Consider the following 18,480-nt stretch of genomic DNA (forward strand, 5'->3'; position numbering starts at 1 on the left):
TATAAAGCATAAACATAAAATGTTATTGCATTATTAGTGGTAGTAGAAGTAGTGAAAATACATTTACAGTGGCATTATTTTATTTCCTGTTATGTTGTACTTAAACATTTAAAGTTTATAGTTATATCGCATTTTGAGGCAAACTAAAACAGGATTAACAAACAAATCATGAATACCCTTATTTGGACTACCTAGAAATACTGCATTAAACCATGACTCCACCTCCCAAACCCATTTTTTTTTTTTCCTCATAAGCATCACAGCCATCTATGTCAGACTTACTGATCCAGAATCTCCAGGCTGGGGGTCTGAAAATCTACATTTTTTTTTTAAACAAGCACTCCAAAGTGTTTCTTATGTACACTGATATTTAAGAACTGTTGCCTTACAACTGACTTTTTTTCCAGGCACACCTTTGATTAACCCGAGGTGCATAAAACTGATATTAATATTTCCTCAATCCCACCTTGGCTAGAGTTTGTCTGTGTAATAGTACATTAACATCAGGCAAAAACACAGGGACGCTGCTTCTCTCAAAATGAAAGCAATAGAACTTCCTTAAACACCGCACAATCACTTTGGCTGACTTTTCCCCTCAAGAAAGAAAGATCTGCTGAAAAATGTATGTATGCTTCTTGAAACCATTCAGAATCTCAAACAATCTATTACAAGACTGCTGACAGGAAATCTCTAAACAAATAAATCAAACTATTACTAACTGGCGTTTAGACTCAGAGGTAAAAGCCACTACCCTCTACAAAATCATAACAACAAATATTTAAAAGACAACGTGACATAAAGAGAAAAAAAAAGGTGAGTTAGACAGATGATAGACTTTCCGATTTTAGACTTGCAATGTGCCGCCAGAAAAACCATCCCATTTGCCAACCACAGGGCCATCTTCAGGAACAGTATAGTGTAGGGGTCAACAGTGTTGTTCTTAAAGCTCCAGACAGTAAACATTTTCTGCTTTGTGGGCCATCTAGTCTTTGCTGCAACTACTCAACTATAGTGTAAAAGCAACCCTGGAAAATATATCAATAACTGGGTGTGGCCATCTTCTAATAAAACAGATATATGTGGCAGGCTAGATTTGGCTCCTTTATATACCCCTAGTATAATGCGAAGAGAAAACTTTGGACTCAGATGCCAAACACATCTCCCATATATATGCCTGCTATGGAATTTGGGGAAATGTGGCTAAAATTTAGCCTTAGGTTTTGTTGTTGCTGTTTCGTTTTGTTTTTTGTTTTTTCCATCTATAATACAAGGAGAACAGCTATCTTGTAAATTTGTTGTAAGAATTGGCAGTGGTGTCATTGAAACCCCAGTGTCTGGCATACAGAGGTAGTCGGTAGTAAATAAATGTATTATGGGTGCTTGACAAGGTGTCACTAGAAGCTTAACTAGATACCGAATACAATCCTGTAATACGCTATTATCCAGGATCCGATCTTCTACAAAGGAAATAATTAAGAATGGCATTTAATATAACCCCCAGAATGAATGAGAACTTTTCCTTTGTTCTTGCTTTACAGAGTGTACAGAAATTGTTCTTCTTGTTGCTCACTGGCAGCCTTGCTAGAGCAATGTCAAGATCAAGGGAATTCAATGGCTGATACCTATGACAAAAATGTAGAAATTAATTGAAATGAATTTGAAGCCAACATCAATAGCCCTCAGTCACATGAAGACACTCCCTTTGCCCTTTCAAGAGACAGATGGGATGGAAACATGAAAGGAATAGCACATCTCAACAGGTCTGCAAAGCAGAATGTGAAAAACCTCTTCAAAAGCCAGCCCACTCTGATCTTTGCAATTGATGTCTGTCTCAGAGGAGGGCCAAGCCACCTGGAAACACCCGAGATCAAGCTCTATGGACAAAAGGATAGGTCACAGTTGCCCAGAGCAGGTACTTGCAGGGCTGTGGATGTGGGGAGCCGGGGGGGGGGGCAAGTCAAAATACAGAGCAACAGCTGATGGTGCATATGTCCCTCACGGAGACCCTAGAATTGTCTCCGTTTATACCATATAAAAGCAAAGGCAAGCTTCTAAGTTAAAGTGAATTTAACAATCAATTCAAAAGTCTTTGGAGCAAAGCTCATTAAGAGATTCCTCTTCTGATATCCAGATGGCTCTTACTCCTCCATAGGGCACTCAGGAATTAAGGAAGGAGATCCCTCTGCACTTTCAATTCCAACTATAGTCATCCCACATTGACCAACAGAGGGCAACTCAATAAAAAGAAACACAAAAATGCTTGCATATCTATCTCGAAAGAGCCAAAACAGGAAGAAATGTGTTTGCTTTAAAATGTCTCTGGAAATACTATCTGTATGGCAATATCCCTATTATTAGCCCATAACGTATTTTCTTCATCCCAGTATTCCCCACTCAGAGTGCAAGAAACCCCAATGTCTCTATCTGCTCAAAGTAAATACTCTCCCCGCTTACTCTAAAACTGAACATTCTTCAGCTTAACTTGCTTATATAGTCTCTTTTTCCTTATACAGGCTTCAGTCAAATGACAAATTGTCAGCATAATCCTTAAGAAAAGCATTAACATGTTAAAGCCCTTCCAACTCTTCTTTCCAACAAAACAGTGTCTGCAAAAAGTACAGGACTTGGTTGCTGCCTTCAAATTGCTTCCTATACCCACATGAAAACACAATAGGTTAGCCAGGTATAATAGAAAGTTAGTCCTGGGTTCAAAATGAGAAGCTAGTTGGTCTAATGGATAGAACATAAGCTCATGAGAATGAAGTTCTCCTTCCAGCTCCACCACTTGTCACGGTGTGGGCAATTATTCTTTCTGCATATGCAGCCTCATCTGCAAAGGAAGGGAGATGGACTCAAAGAGGCTGACAGTCCCTTCTACTCTTAATATCTTACACATTTCTGAATGGTAAAGACAAGAATGGTCTGGGAGGATGGCTTTCTTTTTCCTATTCTCAGGATTTTTTTTTTTTTTTCAACTGGTTACAATCCTCATAGGATCCAATTTCAGATTCCCTTGATTTTAAATTTCTCCAGTAAGTTAGAGTAAGGCTTTCTCTAGTTGTCATTTCAAAATCTGAGCTCCCTTTATTCTAAATACTACAGCATTCTCTTCTTGTCTTACTGAGGCTAGGCAAAAAAAAAAAAAAAAAAAAAAGAGAGAGAGATAAGATTAAAGTAGGAGGTACCAGGAAAAGTCAGCTATTAAGATAAGAAGAAGGTGGCCCAAAGCTGAGTGCATAACACCAAGAAAGCAAATACACAAAACACATGTTGCAACTCTTCATTCCTACGGCCAAGGTGGCTGCCTTTAACTCGTCACAACAGTTGTTAGACCGCACAGAGCCTCAGAATTATCACGTTCCACTTTGGAAAACTAAAGAAAATCCAGTCCTCACCCCTAATGAAAAGTTTAAAGTTTACAAGCAACACAGTGGTGGGAAAACGTGTCTACTGCACAAAATGGTTTTATGGCCTGAGAATCTAACAAAGAGCAAGACCCTCTTAGTTAGTAGGGCTTCAGGATCTAATTGTTCAGCGTGGGTTGGTGGAACAGAAAGGGAATTCCAAGTAAATATATTGGATTTCACATGAAAGAAAACAAGACAAGGAATAGGTTCCAAAGAAACAGAACAGCTACTAGAAGGTAAGTATAAACAGACAAAACAGGAAGAAATTCCAAGTGTACAGGTTGGTTTATTTATTTTTTTGAGAGTGAGTCTCGATCTGTCACCCAGGCTGGAGTGCAGTGGCGCCATCTCAGCTCACTGCAACCTTCGCCTCAACCTCCTGAGTGACTGGGATTACAGGCGCATGCCACCACGCCCAGCTGATTTTTGTTATTTTTAGTAGAGATGGGGTTTTGCCATGTTGGCCAGGCTGGTCTCGATCTCCTGACCTCAGGTGATCCACCCGCCTTGGCCTCCCAAAGTGCTGGGATAACAGGCATGCTCTGCTGCGCCCAACCTCAGGCTGGTTTTATAATAAACCGATATTATAAGACTGTGGTCACTGGTAAAGTATATGTGCAAGAGCAGTCAAGAAATTTTTGAGTGGAGGCTTTTCCTTTCTGCTGGAGAACTTTTCTTGGCTCTCCAGATCCACCATCCACACTTTCTGCCTTAACTCTGTGCCCTGGGGCCGGGCTTGTAGAGATCACATCACCAGGTCCCCTGTCTTCCTGCTTCTGTGCTCAGCCAACGGGCATGCTGGCTGGCAGGAAACAGGAGGAAGGAAGGAGAATGAGGTCTGGATATTTATTCTTTCCACCCCTTCTACCGAAGGCACCACTGTTCTCAAGGCTGCCCTCTCCACATTATTCTTTCCTCTAGGTTCTGGCAAAAGTGCCCTCTTCTTACCTATGTAATTATTAGTTAATAACCCAGTGATATTAGTTAATAATCCAGGGTAGCGATCAAGCCCCTGTGGTTTCCCTGAACTTTAAAACATCTTACTAAATAAACGGTATTTTGATTAAGCTTTCTTCAAATTACCCAAATGAAGTATGTCATCTCTTTGCTAATATACCCTACAAAGCATGAAAACACATCTTTAGAGTAATCAAAATAGTATGACGCCAAGTTAGCCACAAATAGGTCAAGGGATGAGAATAGTCTCTAGAAGACAACCTTGAATTAGAATATACAGTATATGATAAAGGGGCATTTAAAACCATTGGAGAAGGCATGAATTGTTAGTAAATGTTATTTGGACAACCAGCCATCAAATTGAAAAAATACATGAAGGTATAGTCCCCATCTCATACCAAGAATACAAATTCGAATTTTAAGTCACATAAAATCCAGGGGAAGAAAGCTATTGATTAATTAAGCCTGTTTTTAACTGAATGATTACATCATGTTAGGCACTAATCTGGGAGCCAGAACCTGGTAATGAGCAAGACAAGCCTTTTGACATTTCCATTCTAGTAGGCAAAGACAGCTGACAACCATGCAAGAAAAGCATCAGACGCTGTGAGTGCCAGGTGAATAAATGGTGATGTGATAGGACAGTGGCTAATTTTAGACTGGGGAGTCAAAGAAGACCTCTCAGGAGAGTAACACGCTAAGATCAGAATGATAAGAAAAAGTTCGAGATCAGCCTGGCCAACATAGTGAAATCCCATCTCTACCAAAAATAAAAAAAAAATGCTGGGCATGGTGGCAGGTGCCTGTAGTCCCAGCTACTTGGGAGGCTGAGGGAGGAGAATCACTTGAACACGGGAGGCAGAGGTTGCAGTGAGCAGAGATCGTGCCACTGCATGCCAGCCTGGCTGGCCATTTGAAGACGGGGAAGCGTGAGAGTCAGGGATGAAACAGTTCCCCAGCAAGAATGAACTCAGTGCGCTCAAGGAATAGGAAGTAGGTTGGTTAGCAAGCATGTGCCATGGAAAAAGAAGTAGGCTAAAGATGACCGAGAAGGGCTCTGTGACCAGAGTAGAGAGGTTTGGTTTTACTCCAAGTATAATGGGAAGCCAATGGAGGGTTTCCAGCAAGAAACAACACAATCTGGTTTACATTTCATTTTATTTATTTTAATTTTTTGAGAAGTAGTCTTGATCTATCGCCAGGCTGGAGTACCGTGGCGCGATCTTAGCTCCCTGCAACCTCCACCTCCCAGGTTCAAGCTCCTGGGCAGCTCGCGGCCTCAGCCTCCTGAGTAGCTGGGATTACAGGCACCTGCCACCATGCCTGGCTAATTACCTTTTAAAAAGCCACAATACAACTTTGGGAGGCCAAGGCAGGTAGATCACCTGAGGTCAGAAGTTTGAGATCAGCTTGGTCAACATGGTGAAACCCTGTCTCTACTAAAAATACAAAAATTAGCTGTGCATGGTGGCAGATGCCTATAGTCTCAGCTACTCAGGAGGCTGAGACAGGAGAACGGCTTGAACCCGGGAGGCAGAGGTTGCAGTGAGCCGAGATCGCACCACTGCACTCCAGCCTGGGCGACAGAGCGAGACTCCGTCTCAAAAAAAAAAAAATAAATAAAATAAAATAAAAAATAAATAAATAAATAAATAAAATAATTGATGAAAAAAATAAAAAGCTATAATATAGACACCCAACTTCATTAGTCATTAGGGAAATGCAAATACAAATCAAAATCAAAACCGTAATGAGATACCACTTCACACCTACCAGAGGGCCATTAAAAAAACACACAATGGAAAATAACAAGTATTCATTGTGGAGAATCTGGAATCCTAGTAGTACCGCATACTGCTAGTAGAATATACAATGGTGCAGCCATTGTGCAAAAGAGTTTGACAATTCCGCAAAAAGTTAAAGTTACTATATGTCCCAGCAATTCTACTCTTAGATTGATACTCAAAAGAAGTGAACACAGGTATTCAAAGAAAAGCCTGTATGTGAATGTTCATAGCAGCATCAGTCACAATAGCCAAAGGTGGAAACAATGGAAACAACCTAAATGTCTACCAATGAACTGATGTACAAAATGTGGTATATACAATGAAATATTAGGCCATTAAAGTAATAAAATTCTGATACACACTACAACATGGATGAACCTCGAAAACATTAAGTGAAAGATGCCTAGACACAAAAAGTCATACATTATATGATTCCACATATATGAAATATGAAATGTCCAGAACAGGTAAATCCACAGACACAGAACCAGATTGGTGGTTATCTGGAACTGATGAAAGGCAGAAAGGGGAGGGGCTGCTTAATGAGCATGGGGTTTCCTTTTGGGGTAATGAAAAGGTATTGGAATTAAATAGAGGAAATACAGTTGAACCTTGAACAACACGGGTTTGAACTGCATGGCTCCACTGAGAGGTGGATTGTTTTCTGCCTCTGCCACCCAAGACAAGACCAATTTCTCTTCTTCTTCCTTCTCAGCCCACTCAGCAAAAAGATAAAGACCAAGACCTTTACGACCCATGTCCACTTAATGAATAGTAAATATATGTTCTCTTCCTTATAATTTTCTTAAATTTTTTTTAATTTTAATTTTTAAATTGAGACAGGGTCTCACTCTGCTGCCCAGCAATGGTGCAATCACGGTTTACTGCAGCCTCAACCTCCTGGGCTCAAGCGATCCTCCCACCTCAGCCTCCCCAGTAGCTGGGACTGCAGGCATGCACCACCATACCTAGCTAATTTATTTTTTTGGAGCGACAGAGTCTCACTATGTTGCCCAGGCTGGTCTCAAACTCCTGGATGCAAGCAATCCTCCTGCCTCAGCTTCCCAAAGTGCTAGGATTACAGGTATAAGCCACTGTGCCCAGCCTTCCTTACAATTTTCTTTCTTTTTAAAAAAAAATTTTATTTATTTTTAGTTTTTTAATTTTTTAATTTTATTATACTTTAAGTTCTAGGGTACATGTGCACAACGTGCAGGTTTGTTACATATGTATACATGTGCCATGTTTTTTTTTTATTTTTGAGACAGAGTGGCACTTTGCCGCCCAGGCTGGAGTGCAGTGGCACCATCTCAGCTCACTGCAAGCTCCGCCTCCTGGGTTCACGCCATTCTAAGGCCTCAGCTTCCCGAGTAGTTGGGACTACAGGTGCCCACCACCATGTCCGGCTAATTTTTTGTATTTTTTAGTAGAGATGGGGTTTTACCGTATTAGCCAGGATGGTCTCAATCTCCTGACCTTGTGATCCTCCCGCCTCAGCCTCCCAAAGTGCTGGGATTACAGGCATAAACCACCACGCCCAGCCTACAATTTTCTTAATAACATTTTCTTTCCTCTAGCTTACTTTAAGAATACTCACGTATGTATATAACATACATAATATGTGTTAATTGACTGTTTATGTTATTGATAGGGTTTCTGATCAACAGGACATTAGTAGTTAAGTTTTGGGGAAATCAAAAGTTATACATGAATTTTCAACTACATTGTGGGGTCAGTGCTCATAACTGCTATGTGTTGTTCAAGGGTTAACTGTAGTTACAATGAATGTATATTTATTTTCTTTTTATTTTTTGAGATGGAGCCTCCTGCTGTTGCCCAGGCTGGACTGCAGTGGCGCGATCTCTGCTCACTGCAACCTCCGGGTTCAAGACATCGTCGTGTCTCAGCCTCCCGAGTAGCTGGGATTATAGGCGCCCACCACCATGCCCGGTTAATTTTGTATTTTCAGTAGAGACAAAGTTTCACATGTTGGCCAGGCTGGTCTCGAGTTCCTGACCTCAAGTGATCCACCCGCCTTGGCCTCTCAAAGTGCTGGGATTACACGTGTGAGCCACCACGCCCGGCCCTGAATGTACATAAATGCCACTTACTTGTACCCTTTAAAATGGTTAATTTTATGTGATATGGATTTTGCCCCAATTTAAAAAATGCTATATAGAATTTTTTTTTTTTTTTTTTTTTTTGCACAGCACTATACTCAATATCCTGAAAACCTTTCTCATAACAAAATACCTAAAAATGCTAGATATTAAAAATATTTTAACATTTGTGCCTACACTTTCAGGAGAGCATGAGAAATCCTCAAAGGCTCAAAACCAAGTAAGATCTAAAGACTCAAGCAGCAAGAAAGGAACGATGGTTCACAAGGCACCTATCTGCCAATCTCCAGTAGAGTTCTCAGCAGATGCAAAGGACAAAGCCCAGGGTGCAACAACATGGGGAGCTGGAGCAAAAACCCCTCCTCCACTCAGACGGAAGCCCCACATGACTACTCCCTGTGAAAGTCAGCGAATCAGAAAAACCTCAGCCCCACAAAGCGAGATGTCAAGCCAAATTGGGTGTCAGCGTCGGTTCTTGGTGGAGAGAGTGAAAATACTTATTTTTCCTGAGAAATCTGACAGCCTTACTACATCCTCATCTCTAGGAATGAGGCTGCCTGCCTTCAAAGTTTAAAAAATCCTAATGAGTGCTGATTATTTTTCTTCTAACTGCAGAGGTTCCTAGATTGTTTTGGAAACCAGCAGTTCTTTGGAGGAGAGTCCTTTTTTCTGGCCTCGACAGTCACCCTGGAAGTTCCCTGCTCCTGAGTTAGTGGCTCAGACAGCAGAGGACAGAGGACAGTTGTTTTCCTCACCATGTGAGTGCCCAAGGCCTATTCAATCTTGCTCTCATTTTGAGGTTAGTATGGGCTGCTTCGGGGAAAAGTCCTTTGGAAGGGTCTCTTTCACTTCTATGGGGCTGTGAGCTCTGAGCTGGTCTGGTCCCACCTGCTTTATCAGGCACTGAATAGTCTCACTGTTCTGGAGGCCTGATGGTCAGTTTAGCCTTTTCTGTCATCCTTGGGGTTTATTTTTATTTTCATATTTCTTCCATCATTTCAATGGGATTTCGGGAAGAAAGAGGATGTAAATATATTTTGGCAAGCTAAAAAAAAATTGTGATTATTGGTTGGTTTAGGGAGAAAAATGCCTGTTTTACAGTTCACGTAGCTGATTTCAAATACTTTTATTCTTTCTTTACAATTGTACTCCTTCCATCAGAGTATGCCCGTGGGCCCTCACTGACCCTCAACCTGGGTGTCGCCTCTGCTGATGACTCCCTAGGCTTATGCTGAAGCCTCCAAAAGGCCCTGCAGTTATAAGGGGGCAGCCAACCAGGGCACCAGTATTATCTGGGGGTTCTAACTGTACTGACCTGACTCCTTCAGATGGGTGTGAGAAACCTGTGAAAAAGTACACCCTAGAGAATTCTCTGTTTATGACATAAGGTTAGAGGGGGGGAAAAAAAGAATAGAAAAACAAAAACACCAAAAAAAAGAATTCTGTTTCTCCACAGTCTATCGATGCTGATTTCATTCTGAAATTCTTAAATCAGATAAACTTCTTGTCCTTTTTCTCCATAGACGATTTAATTGAATTATTTCAGATCAACCACAGTGGAGTTATTTAGATGTAAAAAAAAAATTAATTATTTGTCAAAAGAAATTAAGAATAGCACTCCCCACACCAGATCTTTATATGTCACTAACAAAAAGCACACAAAGAAAAATAACATTCCACATTCAACAGTCTCTATAAACAAATTGATCCCCTGCCAGAACCTATTCAATCTGAATTGGCCATGAGTAGTATTCTCACGTTGATTTATAACCTGAGACTCTTTACTATTCAAGGCAAAACACAGCCCTGAGCTCTGGCATTAAAACAGCAACCAACAAATTGGTATTATCCTTGCAAAATTCAACCAAACATCTGCAGCCAAACACTCTGAGACAAAAAAGGCACTTCAGATTGGAATAAAATATAAAACTGGATTCACGTATTTAAATGAAATGTTTCAGTGTATGTTTACTGAAAGATTGTATGCCACAGATGGATGAGAATATGAGACAAAAAGTCACAAATCATTTCATTTTTGAGCTCTGAAAGGTCCAGGAAGACCAGGTGGAACTAGAAATATTGCTGTGGCCATTTAAAAAAATATTATCCACCACATAACCATTTACTTTGATATTTAATTTTTCAATTTTAGTTTAACACATGTGTTAACATCATGAGTTAAAAAGTTTATATCTGGAAAAGCCTCCATTATGGACTACTACATTTGAAATCTATTTAATGATGAATTTTCCTTTTTACATCCCATATAAAGAGGATGTATTTAATATTACTCTGGCTGTCATCTAAGCTCTTCATTTGATACATAAACTAAGTCCATTGGTAGTAAATAACTTGCCTAAGGTCAAGAACCCCAAGGATCCTTAGCAAAATGTTTTAATTCTCCTAAGATATTCCAAAAATAATATACTTAAAGCCACTGATCCACAATATTGATTTATTTCTCAACGTGTACTACTCTGATGTTCTGCAGAATATCAGCAGGTATTTGGCAAATTGGGATTCTTTAGTTAAATAAGTTAACAAATGTTGGGTTAAACAAAGACTCTTAGCTATATCAGTGAACTTTATGCACCTCCAAAAGGAGAAATACAGTAGACAATTGGTTTTGCAAACGTATTTGACCAAAGATACCACTTTCTACCCACAGAACACAGCATACAACCAATGAGAAATACTCTCTTGTTTTCTAGAGTCTTATCTTGCTTCCTGAGAATTTATCATCATAACACCACCAGAAGGATTTTTCTAAAATCTGACCTGGTTATGTAGCCCCTCAGCTTATACTCTTTCAACAGCTCCCTTCTGCCAGCCTGGTCAAGCCCACGCTTTGGCATGGCATAATCCTCCATTACCTGTACAGGTCAGCTCTTACCTCACCTGGAACTTTATACTCCCACGTTGTGGTTTACATCCTCTTCTCATCCCTACACACCTGAGCGATACCACAAATTCACATCCATTAACGTTGGGGTAGGGCATGGCAATGAGTTCCTCAAGAGGAATATCTGAGTCCCCAGTAGTCTCTGGGTATAGGCTTGCATGGATATAGGAGAAATGACCTCTGGTTTTTTAATTTGTTTTTATTATTTTTTAAACAACCCTTTAAAAAACCCTTTTGAGCCTGGAGACAGCACAAAAGAGAGCAAGGCCCAGTTTTGGCCCATAGGCCACAGTTTGCTAACTCTTGAATTAGAGGATATTCAAGGATATTCAAGGTTGCCCACAATGAGTACTGCCTAGAACATGGAAGGAATATGAAGGGTGCTCCATGCCTAAAAGCCAGAAGCCAAGAAGCACAAGGGGCTCTAACAGATGGGTTGAGGTATAGCAGTGAAATAACCAGGCAAGACAACCCCTGCTCATGCCCCTTCCCTCATTTGAGACCAGATAGCTGAGAAAGGAGTAATGTTTCCAGGTGGAAACAATGAATTAGGACAGAGGGATAGGGTATTATTTCTAGGTGCTAGTAGCATTCAGGAAAAAAAAAAATAGAGAACACATAATCCAGAAGACCAGCCATAAATGGGTCCCAAACAGCATCATCCCATATTGCTATACCATATTCTGAAAACATTATCAAGCTCAGCTGTAGCAATTACATTCTCCCTTCAGCATGGGTGAGCTGGGTCAGTAGAGAATGCAGACCAGCTGGCAGAGAGTCTCACACAAAAATGAGCTCACTAACAGCAATCCAGCTGAACACCGGAGAAATGCAAATTAAAAAGACCAACAAAAAAATTTGCAGAATCCACAGAAGAAACAAGAAAGCAGTATTAAATATAATTATTATTCTTGGAAAGATAAAGAAAAGTAGAACCATGAAACGAAAGAACTATTACAAAAATCCAACATATTTTAAAAATATTTTAACATTATACACATATTTGTACATAGTAAATATTTTTAAAGTATATATTTTTAAATAAAAATAAACTGTTGAAACATTTATTAGAAGGACTGAATAAGCAACCCAATGTACAAGTTTTAGAGAAATACATTAAACAGAGAAATTATCCAAGAACTTAGAATGAAGAGATGAAAAGTATAAAAGAAATGTTAAGAGACAAATGAATCCAACTGGAAGTTTCATCATCTTAAAAAAGTTCCATAAGAAGAGAATAGAAAGAATGGTAGAAAGGCAATATTTAAAGTAGGAGCTGAGAATTTCCTAGAATTAAAAATACACATGAGTCAATAAGGCAAAAAAGGCTATCATCTACTAAGTAGGATAAGTAAGGAAAACAAACATCTGCACACACATGTACATATATCTCTTGATAGGGAACAGTAAAATTTCTGAAATATTAAAGTAGAGAAATAACAAATGCAACTAGAAAAAAATATAAATCAAAGGATTAAGAAGCAGAATAATATAATACTTCTATCAGCATTAGTGGGTGTAAAAGAACAATGAAGCAGTATCTTCAAAGGCCTGAAGAATAAGAATTTTGTGCCTAGAATTTTATATCTAGCTAAACTAATCTGCATTTAACATGACAATCAAAGGACATTTTTGGATATGCAAGCACTCAAAGTTTGCACCAAAGTTTACCAACATGGGTGTACTTCAGCAAGGAAAAAACAAACTATTCACGATAGCAGTGATATATAAGAAACATTGTTGGGAAAATTTTTACAATTTTTTTTGTTTCCCAAATAAGAAATGAGCATGGGAAAAGTTATTTACTAACAATCTAAGAAGTCAAAGGAAAAATAACACATGAGAAGTGGGGAGTGGGAATCTGAGAAAAGTAAAAATATCTTAAGCTTCTTAGTTTAGCAACAAAGGGACTTAGAAACTAGAAACTGATTTTTTTTCTAACTGCTTCTAAAATTAATAAGTTTTAAAATTTTAAATAATTAGAACAGCAAACCAGTAGAGGGAAAAATAAAGTATATGTATACACAGACATAGCAGAAGGCATAGGAGGGCTGTAGAACTACTCATGCAGGTCCAAATGCCCTGTCTACTTGTTCCTCTACAGCTCAAGCACTGCCTCCATCTAGACCGTTCCTAAAAACCTCACCTCTCTCCTTCTGCCCACCCATGATCCCACCATACACTGAACAAATTTATATTACAGTATCTATAATACTTCTTTATGTTTGTTGTTTACAAACCAATCTTGCTCATTAGGCATAAATTCTTAAGGACTAGAACAGCCTCCTCCTCATTTCTACATCCCTTCCTATATCACAGTTACTCAATGTTTGTTGAATGGATGAAAATAGAGGCAATTTTTACATACTTAAAACAACTAGAGAATTGATTATACATGACCAAGGTTATAACTTACAATAAATTATTTGTTGCAAGAGGCTAAAATCCACGTCTAAGTCACTACCGCATTTCTGACAAAGTCATTCTTGGATATTTTTGTTAAGTTTAGAAATCAATTGAAATGAGGATGTAGGAGGACGTACTAGACAATATTAAGGTGTCTTCCATCTCCAAAGCTCAGAATTTAGAGAATAACTTTAAGAGACACTTTGACTGATTGTCCCTGAAATCGTACAACACCTGCAGAAGCTCTATGTCTTCATGGTTTTCAGACCCAGGCATATTCTCCATCAATATGGCGGACATCACTCGCACATTCATTTTCACCATATCCAATTCACTGTGCAATTTTCCAATCTGTAGAGAGCAACACAATCACCAGTCAGTGTGACACACAGAGAATGTGTTCACATTCCTTGTTTCCTGCCCCCATGGGACATTTGCTGGAAGAAAAAATACTTCTGCAAAATTTAATATTTTCAAACTTAAATTTAATTTCATATAAATATACACATAGTTATTTTACAATGTATACCTTGTCACCTTCTAAAAGGACTTGAGATCTCTTGTAATAAACCCCAAAATATGCTTTAGGAATTTTAAAAATGAAAGAAAAAAAAAAAAAGGTTAGAACCAAATATGAAGAGGGGAGAAGTACTAGGTACCTAGCAGAAGAAGGTACCAGAAACCTGGATAAAATGGCAAAAGTTATCCTGAGTTTCTTGGCAACCGACAGGATAAAAGAAAAACAAATGAGGGTTATCTAGTTCTCATGGTATTAAAGAAGATAGAAGAAATAAATCTTTTTCCTGTATTAAATTCTAAGAGGAATTAGTCACATGAATTTTTATATAAGAAAAAAATAATAATACAAAGTCTTCAATTATAGTTCCTTTACAGCGGAACGGAAATGGGCTTCATACAATAATTGCTTATCTGTACCTTGGACAAACTGATATACACAAAGAAGTAAATACAATTCAGTTGGCATAATAAATACAAGTAATAAGACTACCATTTACAAAACTCTCTGAAATATGTGACAGTCCTACCAGAAGTAACAGGAATTAGCTCATGGACACTAGATCCAGTCCACAGTCAAGGCTCCACAAAGCCATGAAAGCCACTAGGCAAGCACAACTCTTACAAAGTTGGGCTTTGGAAGTAGACAGAACCAATGGGATTAATCCTTCTTGGAACTGAACTATAAGTCACATAGTATGACTAAGCCTCAGTCTCTTCCTCTGTAAAATAAATGTACCTACATCTCAATGTTGTTAACCAGAAAGGACAAACTGTATATAAGGTGCTTACAAATCAGGAAAACATATCAATAAATACAGTGATTGCTGTTGTTACCTGTTCTGGGACCAATGTAATAGTCGAGTTCTTTGGAGCAATTACAGAAGAAAGAGCTGGTGCAGTAGGGACAGATGTTGGAGGATTTGATGAGATTTGAGCAGTCTATGAGTATAAAATATGGTAATATTATTATGTGAATTAACATAGCCACCCAACGCCAAGTTTTTTCCATTCAGCTAACTCAAGCACTCTCAAACAAAGTCCTGTGTACAGGGTATCTGCCCGGAGTAAATCATCAACTACACAACCCGTCCAGCATTTTGTGAAGAATGCTAAGCAAATGAGATGCCCATAATAAAGCAGGTATTCAACAAGAGGTGGCTATTAGAATTATCATTTACAATTTAATAAAATGCCTTTTTTTTTTTTTTTTTTTTTTTACCAAGGGTTTAAGTGATAAACTGCCATGTGAGATTATTGATGCCTTCTCTTTGGACTGTTAATAACAAATGATAGCTCAATTCATGTCAAGTCTGTTTAAGCCACAGCTGACAAGGCATCTCCTTCTCCATCAATGACCCTCCTTGGGTCAATGCCACATCTCCAACCTTGGGCGGCGAGGTGAAAGCTCAAGGCTCTAGGCCAGTGCTTCTCAACATAAATGTACAGAGAAAACACCTGGAAATCTTGTAAAAAGGGAGGTTCTGATTAGTCTAGGGTGGAGCAAGCCAAACAAACTTTCACACTTTAAGTAGCAAAATCCCAAGTCTCGGTTATTCTATGAGATATTGCAATATCCTTCCAATAAATTCATCTTTTTGCTTAAGCTTAAGTGGATTTAGGGTTGTCTCTTGCAATGAGAAAAGACCCAACTGATATACTACTATACTCTCCATGGGTCAAAGAAAGGCCTCTTACCTCTTGTCTTGCTGTTTCAGCCTCTGCTTCTGAGGGAGGAAACTGAACGCCTTTCTTAAGCAGGTCGAGGTATACTTCTTTGACTTCGCTTACATCCACACCTCCTGGGAAACCCTGTGACCAAGCCTGAGTTCAAGAGATGAAAACGTTCCAGAGTTAAAACAGCAACAAAACCAAAACACAATTCTTTTTTTTTTTTTTTTTTTGAGACAGTCTCACACTATTGCCTGGGCTGGAGTGCAATGGCACAATCTCAGCTCACTGCAATCTCCACCTCCCGGGTTCAAGCGATTCTCCTGCCTCAGCCTCCCGAGTATCTGGGAATTACAGGTGCCCACCACCACGTCTGCCTTATTTTTTGTATTTTTTAGTAGAGATGGGGTTTCACTGTGTTGGCTAGGCTGGTCTCGAACTCCTGACCTTGTGATCTGCCCACCTCGGCCTCCCAATGTACTGGGATTACAGGCGTGAGCCACCATGCCCGGCTGAAAACACAATTCTTAAGCTCCTGATAGAAAATGAGAGATCAATAATTATGTACCCCACTCAGAAAGAGAAAGCTACTTTTGAATGCCATGGGCAAAATGCTCATTTTCAAAGGCTAGGAAAATATAAAATATTTTATTTTTATTTTTTATTTTTTTTGAGATGGAGTCTTGCTCTGTTGCCCAGGCTGCAATGCAGTGGCGAGATCTCGGCTCACTGCAAGCTCCACCTCCTGGGTCCACGCCATTCTCCTGCCTCAGCCTCCCAAGTAGCTGGGACTACAGGCGCCCGCCACCACGCCTGGCTAATTTTTTTTTTTTTTTTGTATTTTTAGTAGAGACGGGGTTTCACCGTGTTAGCCAGGATGGTCTCAATCTCCTGACCTCATGATCCACCTGCCTCGGCCTCCCAAAGTGCTGGGATTACAGGCATGAGCCACCGCGCCCGGCCCAAAATATTTTAAATCAGACTTCCATGCCTCAAAATCTTGAAGAAACCCTAAGATATATACTATCAATTGTTTTTTGCTGCTCTGAATCCAAAATTAACAGATTCCAAAACAACATCAGTAGCTCTTTTTCCAAGTAACCTTGAATTAGTCAGTTAGTTGGAACAGTTTCCCAACCTGCAAAATGAACATACACATCATTGTCTTTCCTATTTGACACAGATAAAATAGAAACTGAGAGGAAAGTAGGGAAATGACTACAAATCTTCAGAAAAAGTGTACCATCCAATGCCAAAAAATTATTATTACACAGAAACTAAAAATAGCAAAAATGCTTTTCTGGCTCAATCCAAGACATATAAAAGATAAGCAAAACAATCAGGAGGTAAGCTGTGAAATCCCTAATCTTAGAAATTTACCATCCCATGAGGTATACAACAGACTTACCTTAATGAAATTCAAGATTCTATTCTGAATGTCTAATGGCAAGTTGTATCTAGGATTCAGTAGCTTAACTAAATTCTCTTTAACAAATTCCTTCTTCACAATCAGAGTCTGGAAACTTGGACCACAGTTCTGCACGCACATGTCAATAAGCTAAATTAGAAAAATAAATTAAACATTATATTTATCTGGCAAAACCACCTCCTAAAAATGTAAGGGAAAAACTGCTAAATAATAATTTCTGCCAGCATACTAATTAACAAACATAATTTAGTATCTACTAAAATATATGGCAAAATGTTAGGTTCTGGGGATATGTGGAAATATGAGCATAATGTAACAGTCTAGAGGACAGACTTATCGAGGAGTCCCAGCACATCCAAAAGGGAATTAACCAGCAATGCAGAGTACTAAATGCTAAATGCTGAAGGGACGTGCAGGCCAAACATATGAGCTACAGATGGAATAATATCTGTCCCAGTTTACCCAGGGTAGCACAGGTATATTCCCAATGTCCTGTTTATTAATGATGACACACCCTTTCACTTTCAAAAATGTCCTGGTTTGGATGATGAATTGCACAGTCACCCTAGCTATAGGTCCTTATAGGCAAGAGTGATTATTTAGGGCTAGGTGGTCTTACAAGACTTTTGGAAAAGGCTAATTGGAAGCTGGGCTTTGCAAAATGGCTAAGAACAGTAAAAATGAGTATAGAGCTATATTCCAGACAGAGAAATTGTATGAAAACTATATAAATGTGGAAAAGTGGGTAAGTTATGAAGGGGGAGATAAGTACTCTGGTCTGTCTCTAGCAGAGGCATCTTGAAAAAGGTAAATTGGGGAGACTGTAAAGATAGGGTAGATAAAGTCTGTCCAGGTTGTAGAGAAGTTTGTGTGGCAGTGCAAAGGGTGTGGATATTATCTTGAAGGCACTAAGAAGTTACGGAGGGTCTCTGTTAGTTTGTCACCATCACACCTTTACCCTGAAATTGAGGAAAAGGTTAATGTGCGCAAAGTACTATTCTGGATAGGTTGTCAGGCAGCACTCTGCAAAGGCAAGTGGAGGGAGAAGAAACCTGGAATGACAGAAAGATCCACTAGCAACCCACTAGTTCAGGCATGAGATACAAAAGGCCTAAACTAAGATGATGTGGGTACAAGAAAAGGAGTCACGACAGAATTATGAAGGAAGAACTTTGAATGACAGTGCTGGTCAAAAAAGGAAGATGACTGAAAGTTAAGTGACTCTCATTCTGCATGAGGAACCCTGTGATGGAAATTTGGAAGACGGGGTGGTATGGCTGGTCTA

The 18,480-nt window shown here is 39.3% G+C and overlaps 2 protein-coding genes across 10 annotated transcripts in view; one reads left to right on the forward strand and one right to left on the reverse strand.

Annotated features, from left to right (window-relative positions):
* Positions 1–13,814, forward strand: part of LOC105476756 (cytochrome c oxidase copper chaperone COX11) — a 49,173-nt gene extending 35,359 nt beyond the window's left edge. Inside the window, exons 5-6 of one of the 2 annotated variants that reach the window (XR_011615738.1) lie at positions 1,539–1,912; positions 8,457–13,814. Coding sequence is in view for 1 of the 2 variants with exons in the window: in XM_024791234.2 (XP_024647002.2) it covers positions 1,539–1,650 (112 nt within the window). In the remaining variant the exon portion in view is untranslated. Of the gene's footprint in view, positions 1–1,538; positions 1,925–8,456 lie in introns of those variants that run through there. The other variant, XM_024791234.2, reaches the window with a different exon arrangement.
* Positions 1–18,480, reverse strand: part of LOC105476758 (target of myb1 like 1 membrane trafficking protein) — a 57,038-nt gene that overhangs the window by 27,342 nt on the left and 11,216 nt on the right. For all 8 annotated transcript variants that reach the window (XR_003016862.2, XR_011615737.1, XM_071082939.1 and 5 more), the window contains 4 exons: positions 17,175–17,324; positions 15,794–15,919; positions 14,933–15,037; positions 13,814–13,930 (listed from right to left, as the gene is read on the reverse strand). Coding sequence is in view for 6 of the 8 variants with exons in the window: in XM_071082939.1 (XP_070939040.1) it covers positions 13,814–13,930; positions 14,933–15,037; positions 15,794–15,919; positions 17,175–17,324 (498 nt within the window). In the remaining 2 variants the exon portion in view is untranslated. The remainder of the gene's footprint in view (positions 1–13,813; positions 13,931–14,932; positions 15,038–15,793; positions 15,920–17,174; positions 17,325–18,480) is intronic.

This window comes from Macaca nemestrina, chromosome 17 (assembly GCF_043159975.1).
Source record: "Macaca nemestrina isolate mMacNem1 chromosome 17, mMacNem.hap1, whole genome shotgun sequence".
In the NCBI taxonomy this organism is placed as follows: Eukaryota; Metazoa; Chordata; class Mammalia; order Primates; family Cercopithecidae; genus Macaca; species Macaca nemestrina.